General features: G+C 44.2%; 1 protein-coding gene across 1 annotated transcript in view; it reads left to right on the top strand.

Moving 5' to 3' along the window:
* Nucleotides 1-25837, top strand: part of LOC119456758 (uncharacterized) — a 119194-nt gene that overhangs the window by 14868 nt on the left and 78489 nt on the right. The window contains exons 10-16 of the mRNA XM_049669066.1: nucleotides 1537-1697; nucleotides 5836-5927; nucleotides 7017-7160; nucleotides 10519-10681; nucleotides 20450-20527; nucleotides 24827-24879; nucleotides 25561-25657. Coding sequence (XP_049525023.1) covers nucleotides 1537-1697; nucleotides 5836-5927; nucleotides 7017-7160; nucleotides 10519-10681; nucleotides 20450-20527; nucleotides 24827-24879; nucleotides 25561-25657 — 788 coding nt within the window. The remainder of the gene's footprint in view (nucleotides 1-1536; nucleotides 1698-5835; nucleotides 5928-7016; nucleotides 7161-10518; nucleotides 10682-20449; nucleotides 20528-24826; nucleotides 24880-25560; nucleotides 25658-25837) is intronic.

Raw genomic sequence — 25837 nt, 5'->3', positions numbered from 1 at the left:
GCCTAATCGGTACAATTGCATTGAAGGGGCCGGATGCCGCGAGAAAATCTGACAATTTTCTACTAAAGCGTAAGCACTCTTTGCCACCTGAAAGGCCATGGATAGACGTGCATAACCTAGGAAAGCCAAGTAAGCAAAGCTAAGCAAACACGAAGTCATAGCCGAGCCAAAAAATGCTTACACTTTAGCAGACAATTCTCGGAATTCTTGTAGCTTTTTTGCTAAGTAGCGACATCTTCCTCCTCTCCATCGCACACATTGTTGCCCGCCATGTTCTTCCTAACTCGTATGCGCTGAGCAGCGAAGTAGGCCTATACAAGTTGGGGTCGTACACAGCCATTTCTCCATCATGATAGTTAACTTGGAGGAAAAAAAAGTTCGCCAACGATTACGATGCTCCATAATGCGAAATTTGAGCGCAGCTCTATACCTGTTTTCATTTCGCGATATAGTGGCTGGCGCGGACAATCTGTCTCGTGCGGCACGTTGCAAACGGAGCGAAGTGTGGCGCGACTGCCTCGCTAATCGGGAGATCGCGAGAGGCAGTGCGTGGGTGACTCGTGGGCGCGATGCACAGCAGCCGCTGCAGACAGACCTCCGCTCATGCAGCGCTTTGTTTCCATACGTTGTGTCGTTGGCGCCATCGGTGAACAGACGACGCGCGCTACTCTGGCGCCATCTGGTAGCCACCGTCGCCGCGGAGTCCATCTTCTGCGGCACTATGCTCTTCTCACGCTTTCGCCGTACTCTCCTCCTCCTCCACTTTCCTCCTCGCGCTCCCTTCGCTATCACCGTCTTCCATCTCCGGCTGCGCTCCGCGTTCGCTTTCATCCTTCACTGTGTTCGTTCGCGCTCGATTACGCCGAGGACGCCGACGCCGATGCTCGCCACAGGAACGGGCGTGTAAGAGCTGCGCTCTAAAGAAATACAAGGCATTACACCTTTCTCGTGGCAGGGCTGGGGAGTTCGCCAAGGAAAGCTTACGCTTTGACAGCAGACAAGCGACTTCTTTGGCTCTGAACTGATTTACTGCGACCGTAGCACTCTCCACTGTGAAGACCACGATCTTATCTTTGCTTGCCTGCTTGATCCTCAATAATTTGCGCTCACCCACTACCGAGGACTAGACAAGAGCGGTTATTGGGCGAATGGGAACCGATTTTTGTGCTTGCGGCGGTTAGCGAAATACACGGTTCGTGTCAAATGCTGTGACATCGTTTTCGGCGATCTATATCGGTAACACCTTCTTAGCGCGACGATGCGTGCACTTTGTTCTCAACACCGTCGGACCACATTAGAAAAAACGTGACGTACAGAAACAGCTTCCAGACGGAAATTCAGCGCCGCCGAATAGGATGCGCCGGTGGCACTTCAAAGGTGTTTGCTACTTCAAAGACGTTTGCACTGGATTACTCTTCGAGTAATACAGTGCAAGGAGCATGCTTATGCAATACAACCGGTTATTTTAAATAATTATGCTAACTCTAAGTACACATCTAATGCTGTGGAGCCAAACTCAAATCTGTTTGCATGCAGTGCTGAATGAAGACGAGGCCTTGGCGCAGTGTGTGCTCTTTCTTCTCGCCGCCTACGATGCCTTCTCGACTGTGCTTTCCTGCGCCGCTTACCACCTGGCCCTGGATCCGGCCATCCAAGCCAAGCTGCGCAGCGAAGCCGACGAATGTTTCGCCACTCACGTGAGCACAAAGAGCGGAACCTAACGGAACGCGAAAGGCAATACGAATCGCTTCAGCTTAGTGACCGAAAGCAATTCGGGACCGGACTATACTTGTAGATTATGTAATGTTTAACGTCGCTGCGGTGGCGTAGCGGCTAAGGCGTTGCGCTGCTGAGCACGAGGTCGCGGGCTCGAATCCCGGCTCCGACGGCCACATCTGGACAGGGGCAAAAAAAAAAAAAAAACTAAAATTCAGCGCCATTCCACTCTGTGACGGCGGATGACCAGCGAAGCGTTGTATGTAGTGATTGACCGTTGCTCCGGTGAAAAGTTCCAAGTTTTGCGGGATCGGGGCCACATGGACGGTTAGCATTTATTTCCGCCTCGCGGTCCAGGCGAGCAACGCGCTTACGCATGGCGTCCACGGCCCACTCATCGTCGGGGGTCACCTACCACCGCGGCTGTGCCCGTTCTCTTTTCTGTTCACGCCGTCGATCTTGGTAGCCATGCTGCCTACCATTGCATAGTCATTGCAGACCGTACAAGACGCGGCCTACCCATTCCACAGTCAGAGCAGAACTGAGGAAAGGAGCCTACGTAGAGCATGACGTCAGGAGACAGAAGACACTCAGATTGGTAGGCACTAGTTTGAATAAGTGGGGTGGCGTACGCGTGTATGGCAAGGTAAATATACCTGGTAGCGAAGCTTCCATATATAGAAGCCCATACGTTCAAAACATGGCGATTCATCTGCGCTTCATGGGGCTTAGCACCATCTGTGTGACGAGAGAAAACTTGCGACGGAAGAAAAAATAATGTGTCGCCATATTCATTAAAAACAGACGTGACGTCATTTTGTTTTAAAGGCGCGAAATTTGTTTTGGTTACCTGCCATTAGAGCTGTACATTGAAATGCTCCGCCATTCGACTTGATAGGCGTTTCGAGCTTTCATAGCGGAAAGCGATGCAGCAAAACGTCAGTCGTACGGGTGTCGAAGTCGCACCTCTGCAAAGAACATACCTTGTTTGGAGGCCGACAAAAGCTTTGGGTATAGAGGGCATGGTCCTCATGGCTTGGTGCGCACGGGCACGCAAATATTAATTTCGTTTCGCTGAGTCATTGTCATTTTTGCTGAGTCATGCGCATGACTGACTTCTAGCATCATCCTTTAGTCTTTCCTTTGCTTAGTGCCCACGTCCGAACCCATTCCAGTGATTTTTGAGCGTTAATCATTTTTCGCTGAGTCATTGTCATTTTTGCTGAGTCATGCGCATGACTATGAGTTCTAATATGATCCTTTAGTGTTTACTTCACTTAGTACCAATGTCCGAACTCATTTCAGTGGTTCCTGAGTGTTAATTGTTTTTGCTGACTCATTGTCATTTTTGCTGAGTCATGCTCATGAGTATGACTTCTACAATCATCCTTTAGTGTTTCCTTCACTTAGTACTCATGTCCGAACCCATTCCAGTTGACATACCAAGATAACGAAACGACCATGAGACCATCAGGACTAAGGTGGCTGTTTCATGACCTACATGACACACATATCATGATATTCATGTCATGACCTATCCTTTTTGTTCGTTATACACTCTTTCACAATATACCTAATTTGGTACACACCAAGATAACGAAACGACCATGAGAGCACCAAGACGTAGGCAGATAGATAGATAGATAGATAGATAGATAGATAGATAGATAGATAGATAGATAGATAGATAGATAGATAGATAGATAGATAGATAGATAGATAGATAGATAGATAGATAGATAGATAGATAGATAGATAGATAGATAGATAGATAGATAGATAAGATAGATAGATAGATAGATAGATAGATAGATAGATAGATAGATAGATAGATACAGTCAAAGTGGCAAATGTTCGCCAAAAATGCTTCGCATTTAAAATCAGATAGTATAGCTCATGCCAAACAGCTTAAGAGTGAGATCAAATGTGGAGCGCGCACATTATTTACAATATAGGCGTCTACAAAGACACACACAAAAAAACGACACTGCGATTACTCAAAGGTTTTGACTTCGTCATTGACCGCGACAAATCTTTTACCGCGCGTTTATTGTCAGTGCGCTCCAAGTACACGCACAACACATGCAAATGCCATTTTTGTGCTTTGTTTATTTATGCCGTGCAAGTTCCGTATTGTACCAGTGTGATAACACTCGAAGCTCCATTATTCTTGAGCTTAAGGTGGTGGGCCACGCAAAAAAAAGAAATTATTTAAATCGTAAGCCAGGATTTAAATAACCTTTTTTTTCTGAATAAGCATGTCTTATTTAACTTCATCAACTACTTAAACTGTAGAAAATGGTTCATTTTACTTTTTAGCCAGCAATTCTTGTCATAAAATGTGGTAAAAGTGCTAGTCGCGCGAGCAGTGATAAGTAAATAATAAATTGCTCAATTGAGTAAAGCTCTGGCGTTTATGCAGCTAATTGTGGGACCTATGAAATGGACTAGGATGAATGCAATGTGATAAATATTAGGAAAGCAATGTTCGAAAAGCTAAGCAAAGTAAGAAAAATTGCAAATTTCGACCAAATGTATTCGCAAAATGTGCTGTAAATGCAAACATATTGCTTCAATTATTTTTGTTCTAGTTCACTGCACACGTCTCTATGTGAGGAATGAGTGTGCAAAATTTTATATCAAAATAATAATTCAACAAGAAGTCATCAAGATTTTCATAACATGAGGTGGAGCAAGATTTGTTAAAAAAAAAAGATGTCACAAACAACACAGAGGCCTACAGCGCACCAGCTTCATAGTTGGAGCACCCATGAAAAGCACTAGAGTCTCCTTTTGTTCGTGTGGCTGCTTGGCAACAACATAAAAGTAAAAAAGGTCTTTTGAATATTATCTAAATTAAAGAAATAGTAATGATTTTCGGTTTCGCAATACAAGGGTATGGGTTAGGAAACTCACTGTAAATCCCAAACTAATGGCGATAGGAAGATGATTTTTTGGAACATGTTACTGAATGTTTGTACATACATAATATGTAAAAAGCAAAAAAAATGAAGAAAATTGACTTTTGAAGGTGGCCGACCACCTTAAATGCCTGCGCTAAATGTGTCCCTTGTCGGTTTCAGCTTAAAGCACTGAAGACTAAATACATTACGGTCAATTTTGTACGCAACATGGATTCCAATAAGCTGCGTACTGTATTGTGTTGGAGTAACTGGTACTAGGTCACGTCCTGTGTGACTGCCCTCAGTACGTTGAAGAGCGACAAAAGTTGACAAATGATCTCACGCACCTCGACAGCCCACCATTGTCGGAGGACGTTATTTTAAGCCCTTGGCAAGACGTTAAATATTGTTTTCAGGCCATGTCGGCCTTACTTGACTATTTAAAGAGTACGGGTCTAGACTGTAGGCTTTGAGTAGACCTAATTGCTTGTTATATGTTTTGCATCCCACTTCTGTCGTCATCGTCACCCGTCATGCTCCTCTTCCTTTCCCTATTCCCCTTCGCCCAGCGTAGAGTAGCTGGCTAGAGGAATGTACCTCAGGCCGACCTCTCTGCATTTCGTACCATTAAACTTCTCTCTCTCTCTCTCTCTCTCTAACTGCTACTCGGAGACGGCAGCAGTCTTTGGTGTTGATTGAGTGCCAGCTGATTATTGTGCATTCCACAGACGTTTATGCGCAAGTGTTGATGTTGAATTCTCACATTGTGATGTGGCGACTGCACCAAATAACTATAGGCGTGTTTTCGGTACTTATGCTCGTGATTGCATTGCTTACGTGCTTGAGACTTGTGTTATAGCGTGAGCTGTGTGTGCTTTGTTTTATTTCTGCATTGTTTTCATATCGTTTCCTCCTCTCTTTTTTACCGAGTAGTGTTTGGGATTTTGAGTAGGTCAGCTCCAAAGAAGCCTATACCTTCTCATATTTCTGCACTTGATAATAAATAAGTAAACCTATGTTATGGTTATTTGTCATCTCTATAATTCGCCTTAACGCGACACCACTTGAAGCATCCTGGCATTAACGATAAGTAGAAATTGACGGCGCTGAATTTATTGCAGTGGAATGGCATAATATCTTAAGAGCTTAAACGTGCACGGTATCATGAGCATCGAAATTGCGCATTAAAGTCTACTTGGACCCTCTTTGCCCGCAGGGAGAGGATCTGAACTGGGATGTCGTCAGCAAACTGCCTTATCTGAATTGCGTCATTTCGGAGACAATGAGACTGTATGTGCCTGGATTCAGGTAAGCCATGCGTGTGGGAGACTGTGATGTATGCGCGGGATAGACATAACGACTTCAAACAAGAGGGTCTGTCGTTCTGTGCCAAGAACATTAGGAGTATCGATAATTCAGGTGCCGCACTTAGTTTTAGTTCGTGTATTTTATGTCGGTCTCAGTACAACATTCATTTGTCGATGACAGACTTGACATTTAGTACACTCATGACATTATACAATCAAGAAACCGTGGCAGTGATGTATACTTGCGAAGCTCCTTCTTTCGCGACACATCAATTCATTGACGGGCGATAAGCCACACTATCGCAATACTTTAGCGTATCTTCAGAACAACAATTCGGCAACAAATAGACGTTGTGACGAAAATGACCCGCAACACGACATGCAATACAGACGTAGAATTAATTGAACGAAACTGCAGATAAAAACTAGGTACCCGTATATGTCACAACGAACCTATATTCATCTTATTCCACAAAGTAGGTCTTCTTGAAAAATAAAATCCGAGGACACCTAAGCACTTATGAGTTGTGTATGCGAAAGCATAAATGTACAATTTAATAGCGCTGAGCAGTCCTTCGAGTTTGGCGCTGAGGGTAATGTACCATAGTGGTACGTGCTGCCCGATCCAGCAAGCAGCAGCAGCCATCGGAACTAGTGCCAACGCCGCACAACATCGACGCGGCGATGCCCTCTCCCCTCACGCAGCACCTGGCGCGTTATTGGGGCAGCAGGTGTTCCCTTTCGGCTGCTCTGCTCCCTCGACGCGCAACTCGTGACGTAACGTCGCCGCCAATGGGAACTCCGTTGAGGAGCGCTCGTCACTTGCTGTTGCAGCCAATGGCAATGCGAGTTTAGCGGCCATTTCACTGCTACAGACGACAGACGCCGGCTTTTTCGCTCAATATGCCATATGACGCTATCACATAAAAAGGGGGAAAAAACGATGTTTAAAACAATTATTTCTAGAGTGAAAAAGTGTAAACGATAGATCCCGTTTTTGCCTGGTTTCTTGTCCCGATGAGTCAGTCGGTTATTCTTGTAACGTCAGTGTTATAATGCCTTCTCTGCTCCAATGTGCCTTTTCTTGCAGACTAGACAGGGCCACGGTCGAGGACTACGTGCTCGGAGATACAAAAGTCAAAGTGCCCAAGGGCTGCGCCATTATCGTCCCAGTCTACGCTTTGCATCGTGACCCAGAATTTTTCCCCAACCCTGAGGTCTTCAACCCTGACAGGTAATTAATTTAAGTAAAACAGATTAATAAATCCAACGTCTGCGGGGAGACTAGGACCGGGATAGTATAATGAATCTAACCCTATGCTATTCCTTTTTGTGCTTCGTCAGTGGTCTGAGGGGCGCTGCGCTTACGTTATCACATATAAACAACAGATGAGCAAGCAATAGAACAGAACGAAAGGAATGCTCATGTGATACCGATGTAATTGAATAGATGAGCGTGGTTTCTTGGAGCTAGTGCTCGTTTTTTTTTTCATCTGGTGGGCGTTGTCCGCTGGTATATATATATATATATATATATATATATATATATATATATATATATATATATATATATATATTATATATATATATATATATATATATATAATCTTTTAGTGCGAATATATGGACACTCCAAGCAGATTTCTGCCGTCGGCGTCACCATTGTCGCCGTCGCCGTGAGGTTCCGTATAAAGTCCAAGGGCGATAAAATCGTCGTCGCGCGCCGTATGCTGAATGTGCGAGTGAAAGTGCGCGGGGGGACGCGCGCTTTTATGGAGAGCGAATGCATGGCGGAGAGCAAATGCCACGTCTTCCGTCGTGCGAAAGGCCGGGGTGATTGGAGGGAGGGGGCGGAGGGGACGTTAAGCTGCGGCACCAAATGCGCATCTTGCGACCGGGCGCAAGGGGAACTGGCGACTCAATCTCCCACGCGAAAGGAGGAAAACGGGAAGGCAGAGCAGGAGGGAGAGGGTGCGGATTCTATTTGTCAGCAACTGCGTACTTGTACTTTGCGCGGCTGCGGGCTGTCGCGTGCACCGTATCTTGAAAGTGATCCCCACACTGCTCTTACCTTTACATGCGCTGTGCTTTCGCCTCTCAGTTTCCGCTGAAGCGATAGACCGCACGAGCATTTGCTCGCTGCTGCTGCGCGCTTGCTCACGCCAGCGTTTTGACAGTGGTTGGCTGGGGTGATCGAGTGTGATCTCTTCATGTTTGTTTGTGCGCGCTGACACCATGCTTGTTAATACAGTTAGTAAGCGAATGGGTGCAAGTTTATGCAGCCGAGAAAACTACTATTCCTACTCCGCATAGCTATCTACCAATTTGCTATCGCAATTCATGCTTCGTCTTTCGAGTGAAACTGCGACTTCTTTTTCTATCATTGTTTTTCTTGTAAAGCCTAGCAAAAAAGAGCAGCCGTCGCTACTATGGGCTGATTAAGCCTGCGTTTTTAACATTATTTTGAACAACAATAAAAAACACGTACAGTCTGTGCCTGTGGAACAAGCCACTCAACGTACACTGTTTCCGCGCCATTGACAAATGCTCGAGTTGCCTACACGTAACAACCTGTTGGAGGGATATAGCGTCCTACAAAAATTACTAGAGTGAACTATATAGCTAGTTTATATATATAGCGTCCTACAAAAATTACTAGAGTGAACTATATAGCTAGTTTATATGGGAGCTGAAAGTACGGTGGTTAAGCCAGCATGGGATTTGTGGGTATAGTACACGCATTTGCCTAAACTTCGTTTTTCGGGCTTCAATCGGCTTTGTGACCTTGCATATGAGTCATTTTCAGCTAAATAATGCTCTGCAATGATTATGCATTTGCGCAAAGTATTATTGAGCCGCCGTGGTGGCGTAGTGGCTTCGGCATTGCACTGCTAAGCCCGAGGGCGTGGAATCGAATCCCGGCCAAGGCAGCCGCATTTCGATGGGGGCGAAACGCAAGAGAGCCGGGGTACCGTGCATAGGGTGCACGTTAAAGAACCCCACGTGGTCAAGATTAATCGGAAATCCGCCACTGCGGCGTGCGTGTTAATCATATCGTGGTTTTGGCATGTAAAGCCCCAGAATTTCATATTGGAAAGATTTTAACTGCGCTAGAAACAGGGACAATAGAGGACGAAAACGACACCACGTGCGCCATATATATTGACCACAAAAAGCCAGAGTACGTCCCCTGCGATCGCGCTGTAGTATACGAATTTTCTTTCACTTGTGGGCGTGGGTATATAGGAAAAACGAGCCGTTGCATTAATATTCGCTTAAAAGAGCCTTCCACGAACTGTTCGTCTGATGGCTATTCCCACGTGGCGAAGCACTGCAGGGACTGTGAAAAGGAGACAAACATGGCGTGCCTCCCGCTACATGAAAAGAACTAGGATTTTATATCGCCAGAAGGACCGCATCACGCTGGAGCTCTTTGAGGCTTATGCAATAAAGAAAACACGTGGATGCATCGGTGACCCGTCGGTGGTGCTTGCAGATTGTGAAGTGCAATATCTAGGCGCGAGATTGTGATTGAAGCGTTCATGTGTCCACGCATTGCCAATCAGCTCATGTTGTTTTGTTATCTTCACTGTATATGTGCCATCTTTCACCCATTACTGCGCACGTGGTGTCGTTTTCGTTCTCCATTTGACCCTGTTTCTAGCGCAGTTAAAATCTTTCCAATATGAACTTCAACCAACTAGCCCAACTTGGTGCACTACCCCAGAATTTGTTTCAATTAAGTCTTATTGCTTTCGTGCGCTTATGAAAATGTGATTGCTCGGGAGTTTACAAATTTAAAGCGCGATAAATAACGCGAGAAGAACGTTTAAGCCACAAGTGTGGAGGATAGGCAAATCCATGTTATATACGTCATTCTTAAGATACCTGAACGTTCGCAGTGGCAAAGTCGCTTGTAGTAATTCTTGTGGGAAACTCAATGGTTGGAGCAACATGAACAAATGCCTCAGTGTTTAAAAAAAAAATCCATGTGTGTGATGGCCAGGTATACGTTTCAACGCACCGAAATATTTAGATCTAGGTAAACAGCGACAGTGCTACACTCTGCTCTTGTCCTTTAAATAGCTACGAACGTAACAATTTTAACTTATTCATTTGCATTGTAGAGAACTGCACGTTACATATATGCACAAATAATCAAACTACTATATCATGTATTTTTGTCTTATTGTGCTAGGCTGCACTACAGTGCATGTTTCGGTGTATTAATGTTCCTCAATGCTTTTGTGGTGGTTGGCCGTAACTGCGTGTTGAACTGCTCTGTGATAGCGGAATATTTTGTACAGTGATTACTTTGCGAATATTCTTTGTATACGCTGTTCCGAAATGTTTAAAGGGCAGTGAACTTGTAAAGCTGTCTAGACAGCTTTTTTTTTACAATCACCTCTGTTTGTATTTCTGATAACAGAAAATAAGGATTGATTGATTGATTGATTGATTGATTGATTGATTGTGAGCGCATATAGCGAGTGAATACACATTCTTGACTGGTTCACGTGCTCAAAATAAATGCATGTAGAATAAAGAGGTAAATGCCCAGTTGATAACTTTTTTTTTTTCTTCACATACAGGTTCAGTGATGCGAACCTTGGCTGCATTAAGCCGTACTCATACCTACCTTTCGGGGCTGGGCCCCGCAACTGCATTGGCATGCGCTTTGGATTGCAAGTCGTCAAGTTTGGACTTCTGTACGCTGTTCATGCTGTGGAGTTTGTGCGCACGGAGAAAACAAAGGTTTGTAGTAGAAGTGCCGTTACAAGTGAACTTTCGCTTACTTTGCTCAGCTGAATATGTAGTACTGTAGTTTGAAGTATACCTTCTAAGGACATGCACTATCCAACGCAGTCGCATTGTTTAGAACCTGTGTCGGCTCGTCTGATGCATGATTTACACTTGGAAACGATTCTTACAATAAACGTTAAGAGGATTACGAAGCGCAATGGTCGAAGTTCTAATAATTTGACTCCCATATTTAGACGCTCGATACTATCAAGCGTTTCGCTCACGGCAACTCAGTGACGAAAGACTCCGTAAATCAGTGGCGCACCGATGGGACGGGGGGGGGGGGGGTTCGGGTGTTGTAACCCCCCCCCCCCCCCTGAGGCCGAGTTAACACCCCCCCACACGCGTCCAGCCCCACCAGTCCAACGTGTACCTTCAGTGCTCTGTTCACGTTGCCATTACAATTCAGGAGGTGGCTTGAGGTCGAATTTTCCCGATTAACAAAAACACTCTATCATTGACTTATATTTGCTGATTCACTCTTAAATTACTTTGAGTAAAACGCTGAAGAAATAAGCATCGGCATCAGCCTTGGTGTCATTAAATTATTATAATTATTAGGCATTTTATGTGCTGTTGGATTCCTCTGGCTAAAGCAAGAAAATTGCATATTATGCAACGTGCTTGCTTGCTTCCCCCCCCCCCCCCCCCCCCCCGGCAGAAATCCTGGGTGCGCTACTGCCGTAAATCTGTAGACAGCGGCCGTAAAACTATATCATTAAGCGTAAAATTAAAACAGTTCATACGCGAATTCCTACGTAGGTTAAGAGTATAAACGTTCTAAATGCACGTTCTTATTCTCCAAGTGGCTTTCACACTGAATTCGGAAGTACCCCCAACGCGACACACAACCTCATAGTGCGTCCATACCGTATCTTTGCGAATCTGGACTCCATGCACGACTATAGTATGACCTCAACGGGATGGACATGTACATACACTCCTCCTAATCTTATCATCATCATTCATCGCACTTTTTATGCCCTCCCCCCTTCCCCAGTGTAGAGTAGCAGGCCAGAGCAAGTAACGCTCAAGCCGACCTCTCTGCCTTTCTTCAAATAAACCTCTCTCTCTATCTACCAGTTGTCCGTCGAAGAGTGGGTCTTTCGGTTAACTGGCCTGAAATCACTGCGACGAACACAGCAGTCGATCACCTTCCTTGAAAGGTCACTTTCTCGGGAACGTGGTAGAAACCAAACAAAACTTTCCTACTATGAACGAACTTAGTGCGTGCAGATTGAGAAGTTGAAATCCTTAGCACTCTACAGCGTTGAGCGACCGTTCACATGTCTTACGCTGTGTCGAGGCTGGACGGCAAGAAATGCCGAGAGCAAGATGACTGAACATATAGACGTCGACCAGCGCGCTTCTATTGATCCTATAGATGCAATGTCAGCCCATTATATGCTTTGCAATCACTTTTATTGTGAGACAGCTCTTGCAATGTACGCGTCCTTTTCTCATTCTTTTTTTTTTCATGACATTTGCAGTAAATCACTGCTACCGTAAGTACACAGTAAGGCTGGCCAATATTCCGATAGGAGGACCTATCTTATAAACAAAGATAGGTCATTGGCCAGCCTTCCTGAGGCACCTTATCCCTGTTTATAACCTTTATACCACAGTGTGCTTCTCGATCTGTCAGCCCCATTCTTCACTTTGGACTATCGTAAATACTTATGTATATAACTTGCACTTGTATCTTTTTTAGTGTTTTTTTTAATTAAGCATAAGAACGATTAGCAAACTATCTCACAAAAGCGTTATCAGCTTTGTGTTCCTGCATCACTATAGTAAAACAACTACTTGGAACATTCGTATGGAAACTAGCGAAATGTGTGACAATTGAGTTTCCAAGAACTTGTTGCTAATTTTACGTGTGGTGGAGTCCACAAACTCCAAGCTTACTTGTTTCCAAGACACTTCTGCGTAAATACGATAAAAAAAAGTTGCAGTGGCTTAGCTCGGCTATGCCAGAATATACGTAGCGTTAGCAAAGGCTCAGCTGATTATTCTTAGCTTTCCTGGTTGTCTCCTACGCTCAACCGCTAATTGCCAGGCAACTACTACGGGAAAAATGGCCGCATATCTGCTTGCTTCGTTGCAAATGACGTCGAAAGACGATAGTCTTCTGTTGCCCCTGATACGTAACACCCTCTCTTCTCCCCCCTCCCAACCCTCAAGCTCTTCCCCTCCCCTCTCACTCCTCCCATGATGGATGCAATGGACGTTTTGCTAAGTTCAGTGGCGCGTTCGCTAGGGCGCCTGCATGCAAGCGCTCTTTGCATGTAGGCTGCCTAGCGTTCGCCTGATCTCGCGCCATCTGTTGGGCCCTTTTATTACTCTTGGCTTAAAGCCGGCTACAGAGAACGTTAAGTGTCTCTTCGACACCATTTCTAACGCACTGATTTTTCATTTACTAACGTAAAAACTAGTCCAATGTGTATTCTTAATTAAATGAACGCTGCGGATCATGGTTAGGTACATATATTTTGCCTCAAATAGGCCTGAGGTTTTCTTTGCGCTGTATAATGTTGAAGTGTATGACCCTGTGCCACCAGTGCTAGTAGCTTGGTTGGTTTTGACCGGATTGTTGAATCGGCCCAAGAAAGACCATCGCCTTTAATATGACGTACTCCTGGAAGCTGCAACATGTTTCAGAGCGTTTCAGCTCATCGTAAAATCGCTACTGAACATTTTTGTACAGCGAGGCTTAAGGGGTGGGGGGGGGGGGGGGGGGGTGTTCTGCGACGGTTTTTGTGCGGCGTGACGGCGGTGGTGGGGGTGTAAACATTTATTACGCTATTGAGGGACAGGAAGTATGCCTGGACCAGCCCGTAAGGGACTGGTCCTTACAAATACTGGGTGGAGGTCCCTATTTCGGGACCCCAGTGGCGGTAGCCGCCGCCCGGGCGCGCCCAACTAAGGCTTGTTGGGCCTGTAAGTCGTGGCAGCCGAGCAGGGTCGCCTCCCAGTCTTCCCCGGTTGGGTTGGGGATGGGGGGGGGGGGGGGGGGGGGGGATGACCGGGTTGGAGGGGCAGGCCCACACCATGTGATAGGTGTTGTGGTAGGCAGTTGCCACTAAAGGAGGGGTCAAAATGTTTTAGAACTGCCGGGCACAGCAAAGTATTAGTTAGAAGGCGGAGAAAGAGCCGCTCATCCTCCTTCCTAAGGCCTTTACATGGGCGGGGGTAAAAGGGATGACTATCTTGATAGTATATTGTAATATCTTTAAGGTATATGCCGGATTAAAATCGGGTTCCTGATCGGGTGGGGAGGAGAAAACAGCCCGGTGAGAGAGCGCGCGGGCGGCTGCGTCTGCTGCCTCGTTTCCTGCTAACCCCTGATGAGCAGGGCACCATGTAAGGTAACGGTGTGCGGGGTCCGTATCCCGTATGCAATTTCTGTAGATATGATAGGCTAGAGAGGGGTCCAGCCTTGTTCGACGTTCCGACAGGCCCCTCGCGAGTCGGTGATTATGTATTTCGAATCGGAATGTGAGGCCGCGAGAGCGATGGCGACTTCTTCCGCGTGTGTTGTATTGCGGGCTCTAAAGGTGAGGTCGTTAACTGTGTTGCCGTTGTGAACTACCGCCGCCGTGTACCATCCCGCGTGGTGAGGACCGGAGGCGTCCACGTAGTAGACACCTATTTTGTTGCCATAATGTCGGGCTAGAGCTTCCGCGCGCGCCAGGCGCCGGCCATTATGATCTTCATGTGACATGTTAGTTGCGTGACCGCGTGGTCGACATCAAATGTAAATGCAAGGCAACCTGTGTCGGAGCCCCGAATTCGGTCCGAAACGTAATGATTAACGAGCGCAAAATAAAAGTTAGCTTGCGTATACCTCATTCAAGTAGACATCTTATATGGGCGCTATTTTTTATACCAGAAACACATTTTTGTTTCTCACGTCGCTTTATACCGGCTCCACATTGGGGGTCAGCTAGTTTGTACGGCTGCGTTGGTGCAAGCTGACGCCATGACGCTGCAGCTACTTTAGGGCTCTCCCTATATAGTCTGCGTGGAAGCTGCTTTATAAGAACAGCTGGACACGACCGTACTCTAATGCAGCGGCAACTGTTGCGGCGTTCGAGTGAGGCCGTGAGCCGGCATGCAGACCCTGGTACTACCGAAGGGGGCGAGTCATATATGCAGCATCGCTTTCTTTCATGTTTCAGTTGTGAGATAGGAAAACTTCTGCGAATTAATTTCTTCTTTCCTGGACTTTCTTGCAGGTTCCACTTCAAATTGAGAGAGCTAGCGTCAGCGTGTTGAAGATCAAGGACGTCACTATTGGCGTACGAAGCCGAGCGCAGTCATAACCGTTACGGCTGGTGTTCTCAATTTGTACAGCGAAGCCTTGCGTGAACACGTGCACAACAGCGTCATATTAATGACGCTATTCTGTTAACTTTGTAGACTCGAGGTTTTGACAAGTAACGAGTGAATAAAATACCATGTTCATAGGAGCAATGCATTCTACTTCAGCAAACTGTAGGGATAACGTAATGGCGGAAATTGAAGCAATCAAGCTGAAAGAAATCACAGAACGGGCATTGCGCTCTCAATTAGTTTATCTCAGCCGAAGAACATGATACACACATTTGCCGTAATGTATGTCTCGGGAACTATCTGCAATTGCCTTGATTGTCCTTAATTTGGCGCTGTAAGGCTTTTGTTACATGTGAACCGATTTGCGAAGAAATACGTCCTTCTATATTGTGAACTAAATACCCGGTATATCGTAGGGTTTTAGGTTTAGGTTTGATATATATTTTATATATATATATAATATATATTTAATATATATTATACTGTAGGTTTTAGGTTTGATTTCGTTTTAGGTTTGATATATATTTTTTAATTCGTATGTAAAAATCGGGTGTTACGTTTAAATACAAAAACCGGCGGGAAATCGAGGGAAGCTTTTGTGTCTAGCAGACCCAAGTCCTGGATTTTGATGCAAACGTTTACAAAACAACTACCACAAGCAATCCTCTAGTTTTACACACAAGCGTTCTGTTTATACGAACGAAGTCACTCACACGAACATGTAATGATAAAGAGACCTTCTCGCAAATCATGCGATGAACTGACCTCTACAAGTCCTCGATCATTGTCAGACATTTAGAAGGGACCCCATTAACAAAAACAACGAATAGAAACTGGTTTGTGATCCTTATTACTTCGTTCTCTGGACTTTTTTAAACAAAGGAAAAATGTACAAGTAGTAGTGCACATGGGTTTGCTTCGCAGGACGCGTGATAATGCTTCCAGTATGACAAGCCCTTGTCATATGTATTGGAGTAATTTATGTATCCATCTTAGACCTGTCAGACGCTGGCGGGCTGGTGGTGACACGTTTCACGAAACGTTGACACGTTTGTAGTGTTCGGATGCGTATACGCGTGACCTACGTTGTGAGAGCAGGTTTGTGCAGGAAGTTTAAATCTCGCGCGTTCTCACTCAGCATTACGAGCATTCTCAGCTCCAGATGGAGCAGTGAGCGCACGGCGCATAAAGCTACCGCACACGCATTCTTGACGGACATGTGTTTGAATAGGGCGACGAGCGAGAGTGCAACCGGCTATTTGAAGGCAGTGGCGACCGTCCTTGGTGATCGCGTAGTGACCTCGACACGTGTACGCATAAACTCGCGCGACGACAGCGCCGCTTGCAGCCGGAGCGGAAATGATGTCCCCGAAAAGCCACTTTCGTCACGGTCCCTTACTCTTTCCCTCCGTACAGGAAGAGAAATGGCAGGCGATAGTCCTTCTCCCTTCTACATTCCTCTCGCAGTCCTCCTTACGCCCGCGTAGTTGCGAGCAGCGCTGTCGAAGCTTCGGCTGCGTCCTGTACCACCTCAAGCGGATCGCCATTGCTTATCGCTTCGCTGCTCATAACTTCCGTGCTTCTACTCATGTACTCGCTAGAGCTATTAGCGTACATCGCATGTACGCGAGGTCCGCCTTCAAACGCAGCCTCCGTGTGGCGAGTTAAATTTTGTCGCGTTGGAGCACGCGTGCGCTCAATGCGCATTCGGTTTCCGTATCGGTGCACGCGAGTACCTGAAGCCGGGCGAATGAACAGAAATCCATCACTAGATACGCGCGCAATCTTCGAGCGACAACAATGGGGCGGACAGCTATAGTCGCTCTTTGACTCGCTTGACAAACGGAACGCCTGTGTCGCATCGCCTGCATGGTGCTCATCTCCAAGTTAACGATATTTCTGACGCTCCCTGAGGTGGATTTTGCGCGCCCGACGGAGTCCTTGAGGGCATGGCGCTATTCCTCGGCGTGCCGGACTGGGCCATTATCGTGGCGACGGTCTTTGCGATACTTTACTTGTGAGTACTACGACTGCTACGACATTGTGGTTGTGCTTTGCCGTCACTCGGTTCTTCCGCGCATGCGTAATGCTGCCCTCACTATACTTCCAGCGTAATTGCACAGCATACATGTTAAGGGTGGCTCCGCAACGGCTATCGTGCGGTGTCAGAGGCCGACGACGTGTGGGGGCGTGGCCGGCATCAAATATCAATCGAAGAAAAGCTAGAAATGCAGCCAGCGTCGAAGCCCTGAAGCGGCCGCATCACCAGAGCGGAGGAATGTGTTGCCGGCATCGGTATAGAGCCAGTGCAGAATGCGGGAACATGCGGATGCTATAGCAGTACTGAACTAGAATTTATTCAAGTATTTGTGAAGACTCGGGTATAGCGAAGGCATTGTACCCGTCTTGGGTAAATTTCGGGCAGTGGCACACCAGACCCCATGGACTTCTGAAGGGCGTTTTGAATGCCTTGCACTGCTTCGCTGTCTTTGATGTTGCTTGGATTTGGATACATCTGCGAACGACTTCTTTAAAATTCTAATATTGTTATAAATACTGTAAAAGAAAATCAAGGATACAGTAGTGTAGCGTGAACGTTATTTATCAAGTATTGGTACGACCATAGGACTTATAAGTAGAGTTGGGAAACATAGACCAGAACATTAATAAATCTGGAAATAAGACACCAAAAAATTTGGACGTGTTTCGGGACAGTGCATGGCTCACCAAAATACGTTCTGTTTGTTTATATTGTCATCAAAGTTTATCATGCTGTGGCCACTAAAGTACGTGCATTCTTTAATATCTAAATAAATTGTTAAGAACATCTCAAGCAGCTGCTCGCTCAGCCTGTGACTTTCCTCTTTTAACTAATAATTTGACTGTAGAACAAGAACTCCGCTCCGGTATAAATGAATACTTATCAATGGTTCTCGAAGCCGCATAAGTGTGTCCGCACATGTCAAGCACATATAATGCTCGGAGGGAAGGAGCTAAGAAGTATGAGAGACCCAAACATTGCAAGTGCTGCTCTTCTTTCTTGCATGGTCTCGGCGTATGTATCATTTTGGGACGTCGATAGCTCTTTAATGACTTCACACCCTGGTACAGTGCAGCATACACGTACTTTATACAGTACTCACAAGACACGACGTATTGCGTGCCAAGATGCAATAGTCGGAAGGATTTACGGCAAAGCTTTGACCTTTCGTAAGTCAGTGCCTGGGACGAAAATAAAGATATTTGAAAGCGGACGCGTACCGGTCATGAATCGCTTTGGCGAGCGCCGCATGACACCTGATGCACGTGAAGCAAATGCGGTACTTTCACAGTTCTTGCAATTTTGAGGAAATTAAGGACAGCTTACAGCACAAGGTATTTGAATGCCGTGGGCACATAAGCAGAGGTAACAGTTAGTGCACTCTGACAATTAAGGTTAAAATATTACCTGTAGTTTAATGGCAAAGTGAGTACGAGCACGTCAATTAAACCGCTGGAAACATTATAGAAAACCGTGACAACCGGGGCAAAATGTAATTTTCGGGGCACCCAATGTAAATTCGGGTCATTTCGAGACTACAAAGTTGCTGAGAACCAGGTGCAAGCTGTTTGGTAGATGCATGTACAGCTTACAAAAACGTTGGCCCATTTTTTTTAACCGGGACATGGCCCGGAAATCCCAACTCTACTGATTAGTTAAGATTTGTGGCAATGACTAGCATTTTATTTTTAGAGATGCGAGTATATATTATTTAGTCGAGAAACTTAAAAAGAATGAAGACCAGGCTGATTCTATCATTGTTGAAACTTAACAATGTACGTGGGCCATGAAGAGTGCGCAGTATGGTTGTGTCACGGAAAGCATCAGGTATCCAGTGCACTTTCATAGAATAAAATTGATTAGAGTCAATCGAAATAAACATCGACAGCCTTCATGCGTGTAGTTCAAGCAACCTTTCTTTTATAACGGTCCATTGTCACCATCTATCGCGCTTTCTTATTTTCCTCTTTTATGGTGCCTCTATGACAGGAATATAGAGCTTCTCTTGTTCTTTTTTTTTAATATATGCACGATAACTTGTAAGCAGGACTGTACCGCATTTTATGAGGCCCGTCAGATCCCTTCATATAATTTTCTTGAAATTCTATAGCCATGTAGCATATTCTGAAATAGCAATTTCGAGAGATCTTTAACTTCAAGCGATCCAGTGAGCGTCACAGGTATATGTGAAGTCACAAGTTGTTCCTGGGCATTGTCCAAGGTTCTCGAATTTAATTGCATCGATTCAAGCATGCATATCTCCTGTCAGGCACCCCATGGTCTCAGCGCATTGTGATCCACTAGCATTACGAGGTCGACTAAGAAAATATTGGCGTGCAAATATAAGGTCATGTACTCATGCCCAGAGTTGCGCATGTCAAAATGAAACATTATTACTATTATTATTATCATTATTAGTAGTAGTAGAAGTAGTTGCAGTGCCAAGAACCACCAGGTTGTTTCTGGGCACGTTAATAAAGTTATTATTATTATTATTATTATTATTATTATTATTATTATTATTATTATTATTATTATTATTATTATTATTATTATTATTATTATTATTTACCCTTTCTCAGAAGATGGAAAAATACTGAAATCATAAAGCTTGCCACAATTGCCGCCACGTTTGCTTTGATCTCCTTCCAGTCACTTCTTGAAAACCGAAAGTTTACTGATCTAAATAAAGGCAGAAAATAGCAAAAGTAACGCGTTTATGCGTTATTGTTATGTACATAAGTTTGTGTGCACCTTATATTGACTAGGAATTGTTATGCCAGTTGGATGGTGCGCGTCTTGCATTCCTATCGCTCTCTTAACAATATCATCGAGCCAAGTTTTTAAATAATGCGTTCTGTTCAGACTGTACGAGTGCACCGATGGGCATCCAATGCAAATTGATTCAGGATTCCCGGGGAGCGGGGGGGGGGGGCATCAAACAATGTTGCCAGCCAGCTCTTTCAAGGCCTTTAGACTGCTGCTTGTTTACATGCTACGAAACAGAGTGCGTTTAAGACTACATTTCATCGTGAGTCTTCTCCTAGAATGTCGCTTGACTTGGTGTTGTATGGAGGTGCTCCTTTTTTGCACATGTCTTTTTGCGGCGTAAGAGTGATTATGGGATTGATTGAATGAGTGAGAAAGGAAGTCCTCGGTGAGAGAGCCAGCCGAGTGAATTAGTACGAATCAAATTTGATATCGATGTGCGTCATACCATGCCTCTTGAAACGACATATGCCTTGATTTCTTCAGTCTTATTAACGTGAGTGTTGAATGATATCCCTAAAACTTGTGCCTATACTTTTTTACTCTTCATCATAGATACTTAACAACAAACCGTAACTACTGGGAAAAACAAAACGTTACCACATGAGAAGTTGTCGCTGATTATCCGTCCGCTGTACAAAATACTGACAAAGGTAAGTAATATTAAACTGCGGTGTAAGCCGAGCGAACGCCCGAGGCAATTATGCTAAAAATGTGCGAGTTTTTACAAATGTCCTTACTACGACAAAAGGCTCAGATCTTTTGACTGCTGCTATTTTTCGTAAGCCATCATTATTGTGATGCATTTATACCAGTCACGAGTTATAATTAAATACTTCTCCGACACACCGTAATATCGTTCAAAGAAAAAGGGGGCAAAATAATTTAAATGAGTCGTTCAGATTACAAAGCTACGGTTGTTAGCAACATCAGCAATAAATGAAGTAAGTATCCAAGCACTAGCAAGCATCTTATATATATATATATATATATATATATATATATATTCTTTTTTCTCGAATAGTACATCTTTCTTTACTTCAAACGTTGATGGCAGAGATTTTGTTTGCTTAATTTCGGCCAACAATGTTTTACGTTGTTTATTGCTTGTGTTTTCTTCGTTCGCCTTAAACGAGCAGTGTGAAAGAAACAAATTATTTGTTATAGATGCACTAAAGAGAAACAGTATTTGATCTGCACCAGTAAATTAGCCTTCTACATTACCTGTAAAGCCCCTCTAACTGTGAAAGAAGATGCTTGGTAAGCCAGAGAAGACGCAATAACGAAAGGCTAGTGGCGACGCCACCTTGAAGTTCCCGCACCAGCTCGCTGTGACGTCATATAAGTTTTATATTTCTCAAAGGTACTCCGAAAGGTCCTCAGAGAGGGTATTACACAGGGGGTGGGGCTAAAACAATGCATGAGTATTGCAACAATTAGTAAACATATTATATCGAAATCGTATATTGTAAACAGTGTGGAATTATCAATAATATTAATAATAAAAACAAAAGTTTACAAAGGAAAGCATACTAGAAGCGTAACAAAAAATAAGTAAAAACGAATGATACAATACGTGTGCACTGAATTCAAGTTACAATACGCTGAAAATTGGGACAGAGCATATATATTATCAAGGATCACAAAACGGAGTAACCAGAACAACATCCGGAAACAGCAAATTATTGCTAAACGGGATCAAAATGAATTTCGGGGAATACAAATGCTGAGAGAAAAATAAAAAAAAGCAAGATAAATGCCAGTCCATATGCTCAGTGTACAGTAGCTCCTGGAACTTGCTTATGTTAGGTTCAATAGCGATGTGCGATGGCAGATTATTCCAATCCACTACATCGTGCGTGGTATGAATGGACTTGAAAAAAAAAAAGAAACGATGGGAATGGCATGTTGGGTGCTTAACCTTGCACGGGTGATCGCGGCGCGGAAAGATGGCTGCAGGAAACTGAAATAAATCATCGCAAATAATTGAATGGCAGTAAGACTTGTGAAAGAGTGACAGGCGCGCGATCTTGCGACGATGTGGTAAGCTTTCTAACTGAGCTTGACTTCTCAGTGACGTGATGCTAGCATGACGTGATTAATCAAAAATATAAAGCACACTGCACGGTTCTGCAAGGATTCAATGTTATGAGTTAGGTACGCCTGACCTGGCTCCCAAATGGCGGAAGCATATTCTATTTTCGGACGGACAAGTGTAAGGTTATCGAGCTTGCGTATCTGGGGAGGTGCGTGCTTCCGAGTACGTTTGACTAGGCAGAACACAGTAGTAACATCGATGTTATAATGCCAAGTTAAGTCACACTGAAAGTGCATTCCAAGGTATTTGTATGTAGTACAAAGTTGGATATTAATGCTGTTTAAAACACAAGCAGGCAGGCAGGCAGGCATTACGATGAGCAAATGACATTAACTTCGTTTTAGATTCATTGAGCGTCATCAACCATGCCATGCACCAACTGTTAATAGTGTTAAGACCGGATCGCAGGATTTCACGATCAGTATTACAAGGGATTGGATGGTATACTACACAATCGTCCGCGAAAAGTCGAATACGTGAGGACACACAACTAGGCAAGCCATTAATATCTATTAGGAAAAGCAACAGACCTAGAAAGCTACCCCGAGGAGCACCTAATGTTAAATCTACAAAGATGAATTAATAATTAATATGTATAAATTGTGTTATAAGTGAAAAGAATCCATGCCACGATGTTATGGTGTAGGTTAAGTTGCGTCAGTTTCTGCAATAGTCTGTAGTGAGGAACACGATCGAAAGCTTTTGAGTAATCGAGAAAAATGACGACTGCTTAAAATCCAGTATCTAGTGCAGTGTGAAAGTCATGTACAAACCCAGCGAGTTCAGTGTCGCATGAATAACCCTTGCGGAAACCGTACTGTTGATTAGAAATGATACTGTGCTTTTCAAGGTAGTCTAATAAACTTTTCGCTGGGCTAGTCGGTTCATGTTATACCTTAGACCATATGGTCTAATGTATTTTCAAGGTAGTTAATGACATGAGTGTATATTATGTGTTCCATCACTTTGTAGATCGTGCTGGTTAATGAAATGGGGCGATAATTGAGTGGCAATGAGGGATCGCCGGCTTTGACTGTCGGAACAATTTTAGCACCCGCCAATCTTAAGGAATGATGTGAGATGATAATGAATGTCCGCAAAGGGCACATAGAATTGGCGAAAGGCTACCCGATATATTTCTCAATGTCTTGTTGAACCCGAGCTGATAAGACGCCGAAGATAATTTAAGATTGTTTAATAATTAGTAAATTTCTGCTTATGTAATAATTATTGCGGACATCGCTATATCACTGCGAATGATCATGACAGGGCATGATGTTATGTCTTCGTGCGTAAAGACTGACGGGAATTTATCGTTTAATAATTCAGCACTTTCTAGATCAGAGAACATGTCACCATTGACGTTATTGATTACGACGCCAGAATGGCTGCTTGGGTTTAGTACATGCCAAAAATTTCGTGGGTTTATAACGAGGAGAGAAGAAACGTCACTTGAAAAAAAAACTGTGACGGGATATGCTTGGCCCTATTTAATTTTTTGTTGGTAAAGATCGACTTGAATGATTGCTAAAAGAGCCAGCCTTAGCAAGTTTCAAAACATTTAGTAAGCCGAACAGGAGGCCAAATACGAAACATACTTTGAAATCAGTGACGTTTTACCGATGCATCGGCGCCGGCGTTTCGGCGCGAAATTCAAAAACCGCAACTTGTACCCTCATTTTCTCTTTTATTAACCAAACTATTACAGTGAAACTAACAAAAATAGTTTTGAAAGAACCGTTTATCAGTCTTAAGTGATTTAGTGTGTCTCTTTAGTGTTCGTCTAAGAACATATTCATTAAATTTCTTATCGACTGTTCACGTCACGGTTGTGCTGAATTATTTTTTTGCGGTTAAGTATAATTGGTGTCCCACGTAATTTTAGCGAAACTTTAAAAATATACAAATGCCACGTAGCTCGAGAGAACCAAGGTATTGTTGTTTGCAGTCGCTTGGAGATACTCAAACTATTTTTTGCATTCAGCCTGATTACATCATTAGTTTCATTCCACCTAATTGCATCATTAGTCTTAAATAATTAATCAACTTACGAAATGTTATAATTAGATGAAGAGTGGTAATGAAAAAAAATTGTAGAGCAACATGAAAAACTCCCAATGCAGCTTTCTGTTGCTCAATACGTGCAACGTAAAAGTGTTTTTCCGATCGCAGAAGAAGCCCGTGAATACACGCAAAATTGCCGCGTAACTGGCCGCTCGAGGCACTTTGCGTGCATTCGTGGTTAAGAATAATTTTGTAATTAGGCGGAATGCAAAAAATAATCTGAGTATCGCCAAGCGACGACAAACATTACCTTGGCTCTGTCCAGGTACGTGGCATTTGCATATTTTTAATGTTCGGCTAAAGTTATGTGGGACACACTGTATACGTCCTTTCCCTAGTGCCACCATCAAATTATGATACCTACTATTGCTATCGTCGAGTGTTTATGTTGCGCAGAGCTATTTCTCCCTTCCTCCCTCCCTCCCCCCCACCCCCTCTCTCTCTCTCTCGCTCTTTTCTTTTCGCTTTTGAAGCTCTCTCAGTAGCTTTGCTTTAGCCCATTCAAGAAATATGCGCGTAACATTCACGCACCTTCTTCAAACGCTGATTTCATCAACCGTGAACGTGTCGTGGAAGTCAGATTTACAATATTTTCATTTGTCAAGTTGCAAAAAGTGACTCCACACAGTAACCTTATTTGCGTGCATATTTTCACCTTCCTAAATTGTTTCGAGGATCTCTTAAATTATCAACTGAATATGAATTCCTTGTAACATCTGTTTAATAGTTTCTGGCGCCTATATTATAATAAACTTTCTTTTGAATGCGTCAACTCTCTTACATAATACAGCCGATATGCTTGGCGGACCATGAGAGGTGCCGGAAATATGGGCGACTGTTCGGGTGAGTGGTGTCTTCCTCATACACGGAACATTTCATCATAGCGCGATGCCATACCATGATGTGAACCAGGAAGGTTCAAATTGCGACAGCGCAACTGCCAGAGTGCGTGAGCACGTGGTTAGAGAGTCCTGCGCATCGCAGTCAACGGGTCGCACGTTGCGTGATAAGTCTGACGCATTCCACTGCGTCAGCGCTGAGCCATGATGGAACATCGGGCCCCTTCATTCTATGAAAGTGCAACTGACGCGTATATCGGCAAGATCCTGGATGAAGTCGTTATTGTCTTGCACAAATATAAAATTACTTGCCGTGGGTTCACATACGCCGCTACGACAATAAAAGTAAAGACATAAGCAGCAAAAGAAGAAAAGAAGAAAAAGAATCAAAGGAATAACGAAATAGGTCGATGGCCATGTTGGACAAGTATCAATATCAACAAATAAAGTCAATTGCGACGAAAATGCGCAGAATAATAACAACGTAATACGTGGTCAAGTAAAGCGCGAACGCTCGAGATGTTATAGTCGCTTCTTCGGCCGCTGCTGTCTTCCGAGAGTCTTCGAATCGACTATTTACGCAATAACTTCCACAAAAACAGTGTCGTGGTCAAATAGCACTCTCGGCGGCCGTAGCTATGCAGAGAGGCGTGATTCCATCTCGTTACGTTTTAATTTCCGTTAGATTCTTCGAAGGAACCAAGCCAGCCCTAATGGTTGCGGAGCCGGAACTGGTGAAGCAAGTACTCGTCAAGGATTTCAATTTGTTACCCAACAGACTGGTAAGAAGTGCCGGCATTACAGCCAAATATACCATAGCGTTTAGACGCACTCCTTCGTGCAAATGGCACGCTTGGGATGAAATAATGCTATAAATATTGCTGCGCAGTCAATGTCAAATGCTTCTGTTGGTATACATGATGTATTTGATAGTTTACGCAGCCCTGCATACTTTGCTTTTA

The sequence above is a fragment of the Dermacentor silvarum genome, chromosome 6 (assembly GCF_013339745.2).
Source record: "Dermacentor silvarum isolate Dsil-2018 chromosome 6, BIME_Dsil_1.4, whole genome shotgun sequence".
NCBI classification, from domain to species: Eukaryota; Metazoa; Arthropoda; class Arachnida; order Ixodida; family Ixodidae; genus Dermacentor; species Dermacentor silvarum.
Note: the sequence above shows the minus strand (reverse complement) of the source record. Positions and strands in the feature narration are given on the sequence as shown.